Source organism: Pongo pygmaeus, chromosome 4 (assembly GCF_028885625.2).
Source record: "Pongo pygmaeus isolate AG05252 chromosome 4, NHGRI_mPonPyg2-v2.0_pri, whole genome shotgun sequence".
Taxonomy (NCBI): domain Eukaryota; kingdom Metazoa; phylum Chordata; class Mammalia; order Primates; family Hominidae; genus Pongo; species Pongo pygmaeus.
The window spans coordinates 120,769,293-120,782,151 of record NC_072377.2 but is presented as its reverse complement, the minus strand read 5'-3'; the positions used below and the strand labels follow the sequence as shown (position 1 = coordinate 120,782,151).

At 38.4% G+C, this 12,859-nt stretch overlaps 1 protein-coding gene across 2 annotated transcripts in view; it reads left to right on the top strand.

Annotated features, from left to right (window-relative positions):
- The window catches only part of SEMA6A (semaphorin 6A), a 130,590-nt gene that overhangs the window by 93,186 nt on the left and 24,545 nt on the right, over positions 1 to 12,859 (top strand). For both annotated transcript variants that reach the window (XM_054488503.2, XM_054488502.2), the window contains exons 12-17: positions 651 to 806; positions 2,228 to 2,404; positions 2,796 to 2,936; positions 3,024 to 3,104; positions 5,349 to 5,407; positions 7,842 to 7,862. In XM_054488503.2, the coding sequence (XP_054344478.1) occupies positions 651 to 806; positions 2,228 to 2,404; positions 2,796 to 2,936; positions 3,024 to 3,104; positions 5,349 to 5,407; positions 7,842 to 7,862 (635 nt within the window). The remainder of the gene's footprint in view (positions 1 to 650; positions 807 to 2,227; positions 2,405 to 2,795; positions 2,937 to 3,023; positions 3,105 to 5,348; positions 5,408 to 7,841; positions 7,863 to 12,859) is intronic.

Genomic DNA, 12,859 nt, shown 5'->3' with positions numbered 1-12,859 from the left:
CATAGAATTCCTTGTAGAAGCAAATTTTTATGGTCATCATTCAATGACAAGAAAATGACCTTTCAGGAAAGAATCTGATATAATTGGCTTTTCATACCTGCCAAAATCAAACAAAAATAAAAACAATAATAAGAAACAAAACCGAAATGTTCTCTGAGCGAGCCCCAGGTAATGAAACATGATTACATGGAGTCTTGCTGGCAAATACCCTGGTGAGTTTTGGAGAGTCTTTGCTCTCTACACTTGCGAAAACGTCAACTTAATTCTCTCTCTCTGTAGAGTAAATGCATGAGGAATCTCTAGCAGCCTTTTTGGATAAGTATCCCCGAGATATGTGCAAACCACACTCACTCACTTGTTTCAGGCTCCATCACTGTTTACTGAGGTTTGTTTGTGCTTCTGGGAGGAAGCCAGCCTGCCCCCAGCTGAGGCTGAACTGTGCTGGCTGAGGCTCCTCTGAAATGAGGAGGCGGCTCAGAGGAAATCTCAGCATATTGTGCTTGGTGGCATTCTGCATTGTTCAGCTTCCTCCTCTCAGGCTGCAGTACATTCTCCTCCATTCCAGATGCTTAGAGAAGCAGTTCATTCAAAGAATTTGCCATAAGGCACAAAATAAGCTCCCTCCTTCCTCACCCTTTGTTTCATTTTAGGCCAGGTTGCTGTGCTGGCTCATCCTCCTTAGAAAGATATGCAACCTCCAATGAGTTCCCTGATGATACCCTGAACTTCATCAAGACTCACCCGCTCATGGATGAGGCAGTGCCCTCCATCTTCAACAGGCCATGGTTCCTGAGAACAATGGTCAGGTGGGTGTCAAGCAAACCGTGTCCTGTTGGATTTCCTGACTTCATCTCATATCAGAGAACCAATCAGTGGATCATGCTTTGAAATGCCACAAACATCTTCTGCTATCCTGGGCATTCATTCAGCTGTGAAATGCTGGCTGATTGGTTGGATACCACTAAACCCCCATACACACATTCCCAGGGAGAAGAGTTCCAATATTTTCAGGCTAGTTGGACACATGCCAGCAATTAGAGGAAGGAAATACCTTTCCTTCTGTATTAGCCCATTGATCCAATCTGTGCAAAAATAGAGGAGCAGTGAAGGAGAACCAGTGAATGGATGTGGATACCTGATTGGTTGGAAATGATTACAAAACTTGCAGCAGATTCCACCTGAGCATGGCTCATGGATTGTTCGCTGTCACACAGAGTACAGACACCACATTCGCCAGTGTGAAGGATTCATAGTTTAATATTCTTTTTCTGAACTGGTGGCCAACAGCGAAGGGACAGCCAGTTAGAGATCTGTGGTAGTATTAAAAAACTCTTCCTTGTATTTATTCAGAGCTTATTTCCAAGCAGTTCAACAGGCTTTCCCAAGTACCATCCCACTGTGGTAGCCATCAAACAAAATGTTAATGAACTTTACCACTATTTTTATACTATGACTTTATTAAAACATATTAAAGCACTGTAATAGCTCTGGCAAATAAAATGGAAACCATGGTATATAACTTGGAGGAGGGTCTATGTTTTCTGGTTCCAGCTATGGTGCTTAGGACAACTAGGTCCCCATGGAATGTCAAATGTCCAAGGGATTTCAGAGAAAGCAAATTGCTGGTAGGACTTATCCCAGGTATGCCTTTCACCTTTAGCTTTAAATGGATATTGTTTGGCTTGCAGGTCCTTACAGTTTTTAGTAGTGCCATTAGCACCCTACCTCATCCTTCAGAAAGCTTTCCAATCAAACATTTTGTTGATGAAGGCCTTGTATCTCAGAGGAAGAGTATGGAGAAATGGCAGTCATTGCTTTTCAATGTTAAATTAAAGGTTAAATGAATTTCTTATTACTTCTTACCCTCGTCATAGGAGACATTAGTCTTTCCTTGTTGTTCATAGAAGGGATTATTGCTAAGTGGTTTCAGGTGGTTCTGGCTATATATTGTAGTACTTGGCCTGCAAACCACACACACACACACACACACACACACACACACACACTCACACTCACACACTCACCCCTCCTTCCTCCCCTTTGGAGTCACACTAATGCTCTGCAAATGGAAATAAAGGGCCAGAACCACTTGAGAACATTATTTATATGCATATATTTTTCTTGAGGTTATTACTAGAAAGCTATGTCACAGCTGTTTGAAGTGGAACAGGGAACACTTTAATGATAGACCAACAAAGAGATAAAAAATGTGGTCCTGTCATTTTAGATACCGCCTTACCAAAATTGCAGTGGACACGGCTGCTGGGCCATATCAGAATCACACTGTGGTTTTTCTGGGATCAGAGAAGGGAATCATCTTGAAGTTTTTGGCCAGGATAGGAAATAGTGGTTTTCTAAATGACAGCCTTTTCCTGGAGGAGATGAGTGTTTACAACTCTGAAAAGTAAGTAGAATATTTGGTTCTTTCTTAGTAATTATTTGTTATGCTATTATGGCTCCTTTCATTCAGAGAAAATCAGGACCGACTTAGGTTTTTATGCATTTTTAGATGACTTTTTTGTGCTGTTTGTAAAAATTTTTTAACACCTAAAAAGCATTATTTTCTCCTTGCCAGTGTGTGTGTGTTTATATAGATAAATATATGTGTGTGTGTTTATATAGATTATATATATGTGTGTGTTTACGTGTGTGCATGAGCATAAGGGTTTGTCTGTTTCACCGCCAGTTAGATCAGATTAAGAGATTGCCTTGTGGGCTGGGAAGTGGGATGTGAGGGTGGGGCCGAGAAAAAGAGAAGAGTCTATTAATGATATTATCTTGCCTGATGAAATTAGATGCAGCTATGATGGAGTCGAAGACAAAAGGATCATGGGCATGCAGCTGGACAGAGCAAGCAGCTCTCTGTATGTTGCATTCTCTACCTGTGTGATAAAGGTTCCCCTTGGCCGGTGTGAACGACATGGGAAGTGTAAAAAGTATGTATTTTGCCTCATTGACAATTAGAAAGTCCATGGTGGCTAGGAAACAGTCCTAGGTAGCTCATGGTCATCCTCTTCCTGCAGAACCTGTATTGCCTCCAGAGACCCGTATTGTGGATGGATAAAGGAAGGTGGTGCCTGCACCCATTTATCACCCAACAGCAGGTAAGTGGCCTGAGGTGTGGGAGAAGGTAAAGTGGCTTCCAGCCAAGGTGTATTCTAGATGTAAGATTTGCTCTGCTCACACACACCACCACACAGCTTTCTGTGCAAACTCCAGCAACGGGACTGTCAGCCTTTCTCCTTCCCTTTCCCATTTCATAGAGCCTCACCACATCACATGTGGCAGATTTCCAATTGATTAATCATCCTCGGACTGATTAAAAACACACAATGGAAACACAGTGGGCTTCGATGTATTCCCTGGAGAGAGAGACAAGAAGGTGCCTGCCTTGATCATCATGGTGGGAGAAAAGCAGAGAAAAGGAGCAATAGGATACCAATTAGATTAGTGAGTGGTTTGTCCAGCCATAGCAAAACTGGCTCTTGTAATTGACTGTGCGGGGCTGAGAAGAAATTGCAGAACATTTGTTAAGCAATGTAATTGTACTGCAAGCATGGTGTATACATCCAATAAACCTTTCCCTGCGCTGAAGAACAGTTGACCCTATTACTCGTCAGGCCGTCAATCAATTCTTGGCAGTTCTCCAACAGATCAGCTAGATGAGGCCAGTCCACCATGCCTATGATTTTGGTGTTTAAAATGGTTACCCTGGCTTTAAGTGCTTAAATGGCATTAGCTAAGAGGTTTCTTTTTATGCTTTCACTTCAGTGGATGTGAAATCCAAAATAAATTTGCAAAAGTATTCAATGTTTATCTTTGATGGGTTGTGGCAAGCAGTGTAGGAGGTTAGACAGCAGAGATCTTTCTTCAACACAGCCATTTCTTCAACCTCCTCAGATCCAAAGGGGGAACAGAACCATCTTTAAATCACTCTGAGCCTCCTTTCCTATTTCAGAATAGCTAAACAAACAGATCAAGGGCATATCCGATGACCACCACCTGCATAATTTGAGGACAAGTATTCTCGTAAACAGAGCTGATGATAACTATAAAATCTGACTTGGAAATTTGACTAATGCAAAAGGTCGAGTCTCTGAATATTATTAGAACAGCTTTGCAAGTAGCATTATTGACATGCTATAATTTTAGAGCTTTGTACCTTTGCATGGGAACCCTCAAGGTGGAGGAGAAAGGATCACAAAGCGCGGTGAGGGGAGCTATGAGATGACCTATGTCCTTTCTATGTTCAACATGTGACCGAAGTCTGTAAGACTGATTTTTAAAAAATTATTGTTAAGTCAATGTAAGAACCCCAAAATAGTTTCCTTAAGGTTTGCATTCATATTTCAATGATGCTGGCATTGGTTAAAACATGGGGCGTTCCCTTTGGAGAGTGGGCTCCAGGGCATGATGAATATTCGCTGTCATTACCACTAGAAATCTTCATCTTTTGAGGGATTTGATTTTTAATGTGGCAAAAAAGATTAGAAACCAAACATGGTGGATTATTAGATCAAGCTGTGACTTTCAAAATAGTTTTCCTCTATATGGCTCATAAATAAACTCTGAAAGCTGTTGCAAAATAAGAGTCTCAATTATATTATGGGAATATGTACAAAGTGCCCCCAAAGGAAGGTGACTCTGGTGTGCTTATTTTAAAAATCAAAATAGCTTTTATTAAAATTGGTTTTGTTAATGTCATGTTGCTTGTACAGCCCAATGGTGACCTAGTAGACTTGGAAGAAACATGAGCATGTCAAAGAGAATGAGAGTAATACTCCCAAGGACTGGGGCAGGGCTGGGGGTGAACAAATAACCAAGTGGTCTCCACAAAATGCACCACCGGCTCCTGTCCCCTCACTTGGACCTTTGAACACTTTATAGTCCCCAAGTTTTTGGCTAGATAAATGTCTAGGCAAAAAACATTGCCTAGGAAGGCAAGGGTAGGAGTGAAAAAGAGAATAGAGGAAAAAAGATTTTTCTTTTTAATTTATAGACTTCCGTATTGTTTCTATGAGGAGTGTATTTTAACATCTAAACTTCTTCAATGTTTAAGAAATGCTCAGAGAATTAGAGTAAAGAAGGATATAAATAATCTGCAAGCTAATTATCTCCCTGAATAATATCTGAATTCACTGCTTAAACCATGGCTTCTCTTCGGAGAGTCACCTAAGACTCATTTCTATAAACTTCAGAGATAAATTTTAAAGCTGTTATGTATTTTTTGTACCTGCCACTCAATTTATCAAAATGTGTTACTGTCTTTAGTGAAACTTAAGACTCATTTCTGAAGACTCACGTTATTGTATTCGTTTCTGTCTCTCTTTCCCTTCCTTTTTTAAAAGACTGACTTTTGAGCAGGACATAGAGCGTGGCAATACAGATGGTCTGGGGGACTGTCACAGTAAGTACAGTCTTTTATCCATTTTTATCTTTGGGCAAAGATGCTTTCAGTGAATGGCCTAGAAACATCAGCTCACATGTGGAACTGAGTGCAGCTGACACTAAAGCATGCATAAATGACAGAAATCGTCTTCTAAATATCAAAGAAAGAAAGCAGCGCGTTCTAAAGCCAGTGTTGTCGATGTTGTCACTATAAATGCTGGCACCTATTTCATTAATTCTAATGCAGGGGAAAAAATTCACTCTAGAGAATATTAATTGTAGCAAAGCAGTAAGTTAAATCAGCATTTCCATTACAAAATGACAGTTTTGCTGTTTTTAAAAACGTGCTTTTATACTGTCATTTTCAGCCAAATAATAATAAGATTGATCATTGTACTCTAGCTTTTTAATTGAGTGGGCCTGTTTTATTCTTGAACATATCAACTAACAAAAGCAATTATGTTTTTAAATTAGATTTGTGTCTATTACCATATGTGATAGGAAAAAAATTTCAGAAATAACCCACAAGTACAAGGCAATTCAAAATAATCTTTTTAAAGGAATTGGCCTACTATGTAAATCTCAGAGTTTGTTATTAAATGGTAACATTTTAGTTAGAACTTTATGTAAAGGATCTGGCTCAAATTTCTGCCCAGTTGTCATGTGACCCGATTAATATCAATATTCTCCTGAAAATGCTTTATTAATGCTAATTTAAAGAATAATACCGTACTCTTGGAAAATATGTTTAGTTTGTGCTGTTTCGAATGTTATATATGCTGAATTTCAAGAAGCTTGTATTCAAAATGGCACCAAATAATAGCTTCTAAGGGAATGAAGCTATATTATCCTGATATTTGATTCTATAATGAAAATCATGGATATAACTCTAAATCTGAAATTTAGACTGAAATTTCAGACTCTAAAGTGTCATTCAACTTTCTACCTTATCTTTTTTAGAGATTAGTTATAATCAAATAAAGAGGGCTAAAGGCAGCCTTATCTCCAAATCTTTGTCATATACATATTTTTCATTTACAAATATTATATATTGGCAAAAATTCTTATTATGTCTTACACACAAAATTGATGAGTTAATAAATAAGCATAGGAGAAGTGTCATCACCAAAAGATGTAGGTTACGTGTGTGTGTTCATCCGTATCAGGGAAATAGTTTGATGTTTGATCAGTGGACCTTAATCATCTTGGTGCATTATAGCTTTATTTGCAAGGAAACAGGTTTTAAGATGTGTGTGTGTGTATGTGTGTGTGCATGTGCGCACGCTTTATTAACAGCTTAGTTAGCTGATGTTAATGAGCCATTTTCATCATATTTATATTATTTGCGATAGTGGTGTCTGTAGAAAAATAGGGGTGTAGATTTGGATCAAATCAGAAAATACGTGAAACATGTAAAGATGGTTGTTACTGTGTCTATAAAATGTCCACTGTACCAGTAGGCTCACACCCTTGTCTGTGTTCTCAGGCAGAAGAACCTAAGGAAGCCTCTTTATGTAGCATAGGGGAGGCTCTCAGGTCCCAACCCTGTGATTTACTCTTTATTTCCAGAGTAATCTTAGTGGTCAAGCCCCTGGATCTGCCTTCGTGCTTTGTAGTGTGCCCTTGACCTTTAACCCCACTCTTTCTGAGGCACTTGCCAAGGGTGCTTGCTCGGGGCAGGAGGTAAGGCTGCCCCTCTGCCTGCCTGCCTTTGCTCATGGCTTCTCCTCTCCCCGTGTTCCTGCTGAAGCATGAACTACCTCTATTAGACAGACCTGTCGCCACATAGGTATTCAGGGAGGAGTTCTCTAACTGGTGCAATCATTATAACTTGTACAAAATTAACAGGATTTTAAAGGGAAATGAGGAAATCACAAAGAGTCAGTGTTAGAGGCTGAGTGAACCAGAGATCTGACCCCAACACACAGCACACACCCAGATATGTTGCCTAATATGTGTAAGGGTTTGTTTTTTGTTTTAACTTCCAAACTAAAACCCCTGATGATTTCAGAACACTGTAACACTGGACAGTTTCTCACAGCATGGTTGTGAGGATGAAGTAAAAAGAGAATGTAAAGAATAAGTGTTTTCTTTGTAAGTGTGGTCCAGGTGTCACTTATGCATATGCATGTCCCTCTGTATAAAGAAGGGTTTAAACTCTCAAAGTTGCCTATAATTGCAGTTACCATTTTGTCTGCCAACTCTTGCATTTTCTCTGCCTCTTGGCAAAGGCATTGACTTGGAGGAAATTCATTTGGTGGAAGAGATATGGAGGTGTGAAATCGGACTGAGTATAAAGCATCTTACATTACACGCAGAAATTAAAAAGCACTTACTTAGTATCGGGGACCATACGCTGGCATAGTTCTGTGTTAGCTCATTCCCACTTACGTAAGTCGCACTAAGCAGAACGTAAAACATTAAGTAACCTTCTCCTCCCTTTTGTCTTTCAGATTCCTTTGTGGCTCTGAATGGTAAGGAAGATATTACTCTCATAATTTCATACTGGTGGAAACCTATCTGAGAATGTCTATTTCATTAATCCTCTTGAGTATGTTCAAATCTTAAGTTACTTTTTAATTAATTTTTTATCCTCATCATTTTTTTATAGACATTTCAACTCCTCTACCAGATAATGAAATGTCTTACAACACAGTGTATGGTCAGTTTACAGATTTTTTTTTTTTTTTTTTAATTCGTGAAGTCATTCATCCAGCAGTAGTTTATAGTTTTCATTCCTAAACATCACGGACCAGCTTCTTTGTTACTTTAGGGCCCCAATTCACTAAAATTATTTATTAATTTCACCGTCCTTCAAAAATTACTCTGCTTATGTGAGACAATTGATGTGGGAGACTGAGTCCTAAATTTTTAATCCAGATAACACGCAATATGCCAACCTTAGGGAATTTGGTGAATACATTTAATGAGTTCTTGAGGGAGAAGAAATTGCTTTCGAACATAAGTATGTCCAAGACAAAGGAATAGTGCTAATAACTGATAGACTATAGCTCTTCAGCTGATACAGTTCAACATCCCCCAAAATGCTGGCACTCAGGACAATACCCTCTGCTGGCAAAAATCTATACAGGATACACAGGTCCGGCTCTTATTAGACAAAACTTTCCAATATAGTATGAAATTGGCCACTGAAATTTAAGCTCAAAAAGAGTATGAATATTTAGACAGGTTTTCAGTGCGATTTCTTCAGAATGTAGACAAAGAAGAGTGACGCAGTGGAAATGATGTGCAAACAGGATTTATCTCATTGTTCTTGGTCTGAAATACACAATCACTATGTTAAACAAAGCTACTAAGCCCATAAACAGAATATTCTGAACTCTTTATATAAGAAGTTGAAATGGAGCTGTTCCATTTACATTTCTCAAGGTACCCCCAAATATTTATTAGGGTAAACTATCCATGTGTTTTTTTAAAGTATGATATGAAAAACATCTGTGTGATGGCAAATTTAAGCCTCTGCATTATAATGGAAGCTGTGAGTTTCATGTATACACAGCCATTTTATAGTTTGTGTGTTTAAGATATGTAATCAACCAACAGATCCAGGACAGTCTTTAAGTACAGAAGTAGGTAAATAAGGGAGGGAGAAAAATAAATTTTAAAAAAGGGAAAAGAAAAGAAACAAAGGGGAAGGAAAAGAAAGCAATGCAGATTTATGATCCAAAGAAATAGTTCCTGATGGCTACAAATGTGTTTAATAGCTCTTTGTAAACTCTCACTCCCTGTGTCAAATTAGCATACATAAAAAGCCTTTTTGAATATCTTAAAGACTGGCTTATACATTGGAGCTGTGTAGGTATGGAAAACGGTGCTTGGTTTCTCCTGACTGGCCCCCTTGTGAAGTAAGGCAGTGTGGAGTAGATGAGCCCACAGAATTCATCCACCTTTAATGTTTCCTCATCCATGATTGAAACCAGAATATTGAACACCAAAGACTAGAAGAAAAATTGCTCAGAAGGCAAATGTCACCTAGTTGAGACTGCCTTGAGGAAAAAACCGCACTTAGCATCTGCTTTTTTCCAATATGATACTTTGCGATCATTTCCTATAATTGAATAGTCTTCATCAGATTTTGAGAAATTAAGATCTTGAAACGAATTGAACCAGCAACCTCCCCAGCATTCATCAATCATACCAAGACCAATTTAACTTCCAGGTAATTTCTTAAACAGATAGAATAATTAAACTATGAGATACTCTTATGAACAAAAATCACTGCCTAAGCTATGTTCTCTCTTATTTCCTTTACGAAAGGAAAGGTACTTATTGATGCTTCCGTGTTAACACTTTAAGGGATGATGCTCATTCATTTTCAGGTCTTGAGGCAACTAAAGAAGAGTTGGAATTTTTCTTTCAGCTAATGATCCTATCCATTTGAGGCTAAAGTTGTTCAGTATGAAGCAGTTAGATGACTAATTGACCATCAAAATGAGAGCTGGTTCAGACAGTACTTACAAAAATATTGGCAACTTTTTAAAATAAACCATTGCAAGGGATGTTAATTTTGGAGTTAATAAACCCAGAATAGATTTCACTAATTCATTCAGCAAATACTTGTTGAGTGACTACTGTGTCCTAGGCACTGTACTGGGCACTGTATTTGTAGCACCAAAAGAAGAAACAAATTGCTATTTGTGTGAGTATGGATATAGACAAGGAAGCCAACTCCAAAGTAAAAAGTGCATGCACACTGTTTCTAGCTGTGTCCTCTGCATGTCCTGCACTCTGTGGCTGAGTGTAGGCTCATAGAGCCAACTACAAAACCAGAACTGTCCAACCCAGGAAAAGGGATCATTTCAATAAACGATGCAGAGTTTCTGCTTGTCAAAAGCTCTGTGTCACACCAGTTACATATGCAAGAATCCCTTTTAGTGAATTGGGCCCTGATTATTTTCCTTCTCTCTTCCTCTCTTGTATTGATTTAGTGTCTCTGTTTTGTGTCTAATTGTCTACAAACCTTGTTAATGGATTAGAGTAGTATGAAGGGTATCTAACCTCTGGAATTACAATGACTTGTAGATATAGAGAAACAATATGATGCATTAAAGTTAACTTTCAAAATATACCTCTTTATTTGTATTTTATGAGAATGATAAAGTATAAGCTCCATTGATTAAAATGTGACCTTTCTGATTGGACTGACAAGACAAAAATATAGATTCCAAATCTGTTGACATAAGATATCACATCCACAAATGTTTGCCTATTTTCGTAGCATTATTTTGGTTGCAAAGTCTTTTAGGGAATGCACAAAAATAATACAACCTTAAAAATCAGACTAGGAGAAGGAATATAAGTGGTTTCCTTGTAACTTTTTTTTAAGCTTGGAGAGGTAATAACACATCTTTGAATTCAAACTGAGGACTGCTGCTTAATGGTGCTTTTACAGGGTGGTTCTAAAATTTTTGAGAGTCAGGTATTGCTTTCTCTGACTGTTTAATTCACCACTGGCACGTGTTTCCTATCCTCAAGCATAAGTTTAAAAGATTACAAACCTCATGCTGCTCAGTTTTTTCTTTCGAGTAAATCAGATGCATGGTTTCTCTAGATTTACATATAGAAAATTGAGATGTGGTGGGTATTAGACTAACATTTCATTGATAGGAAGAAGAGACTGATTTCTCACATTTATGTAAAACATTTTCCTACCTAACTACCATCTGGTCCACATTAATTTCCTCTCATAGCCATAGCTTTCCATTACCAATGAGTTTTCTATGTAGTCACAGCATATGGGCCAGGAAATCTTTCTACAGAGAATGTGTCCCTTAGGCATATATTTCCCCTAGATTACCGTATTAAGAAATGTTCTCCCTAAACCATACTTATGCCATTACCATAAAATTGCCCCTTGAACACAGTTAAACTGAAAGTGCTCAAAATGCATATCAATTCAGGTAAAAGAAATCTTGCTACTTGGAGGGGAGGTATTTTTTATTCTTCCCCACTTTCTCTTTCTAACTCCCTACAAAGGTATTTCTAATTGTTTGCTTATGCTGGGCACTGAATTTTCTCTTAGGCTGACCATATATTTTGTTAGAGTAGTCTTGAATTCAGGAGTGGAAAAAAAAAAGTTATGTTTTAGACCTCAATGTAAGCTGAAAGGAAGTAAAGGAACTTCTATATTTCCATTTCTCAGGCTGATTTTCCTGCCCCTGTTCTCTTATCTGTATCATGACATGAGATGTGAAACTCAGAAATGTAAAAACAAAAAGTCTAGAATAAAGCATTCCTTGAATTTTAAATGAACATACTTTTAGCAGCTGTATACGAAGCAGACTATCTTCAACGAATTGGATGTTTCTGACTTGTGCGAGAGCCAAACAAGTGCCATGCAGAAAGGGACCTCTTCAATGTTACCAAAGCTTTGTGGCAGCATTTAAGTGTGGTGGCTCCATAGAAGTCACTATAGCATGGACGAGCCACTTGGCTTGCTTTTTCCTGCTAAGCAAAGTTTTAAGAAGATAAAAAGCTATCTTTGTTATATACGTTTTGTCTGTAATTTGCAATATTACAGTCTCCTGGGGGTAAATCCAACTTCCAATAATAATTGTAAAAAAAAAAAAAAAGAATGCACTGTACTTATTCTTATAATCTGTCTTTCTAGAGGCCAATATTTTATTTATCATGTGCATGGTGATCATACTTCAAGGCTGGAGCTTTTGGAGTTGTTGTGAGTCTGCTCTACTTTCCACCAAAGGCACCAATTATACATGCACAGTAGTTGCCCTTATATCTTTTAAAAATTGTTCAAGAGGTTGCTCTATATAAGCCAAAAACTCCACTTGAAAATCACAAGGAGGTCATATTTTATTTCTACCAGCGAGAACAGGTATCATTGTGTCAGCTTGGATCAAAGCACCTGATACAATCTGTATTTAACCTTGTGGAATGATGGAGGGAGAGCTTACAAACGATTTCACAGGAAATGGCTAGAGTTTCTGCTGTAACTCTCAACCTAGCCATTCTTCTCATATTATCCTATGGTAGCTTATCTGAACCTCAGAAATCTATCCTTTTCTAATTTGAATCACTTTAGTCAATGCAGCCTCAAAAACGGAAACCATCTATTGAAATAAGACACAAAAGGGACAGCCGTAATAGCGTGTAGCCGTTGAAGCCTCCATTCCAATGAAAAGACAGTGGGAATAGATCCCTTTGGAAACCAGTAACTACTCCCAGAAAGAGGAATGCCTGTGAAGTTGAGTTGAACCTGAAGACTAGACACACTGTAGAACCTCCACAGGAAGGGTGCAGAGTAACTGAGTTACTTGTGATAGGGACAAGACTTACCCACTACCAGAAACCTGCCCCATCGGTCACAAACGGGATTCCCAGAGTGGACACTTTCTGTGTTTAGTGCTGCCATGGGAATATCAAAGAAGGACACTGGCCTTTCTTGAGCACCTATGTGTCAGACACTGTGCAAGATGCTTTCACCATTATG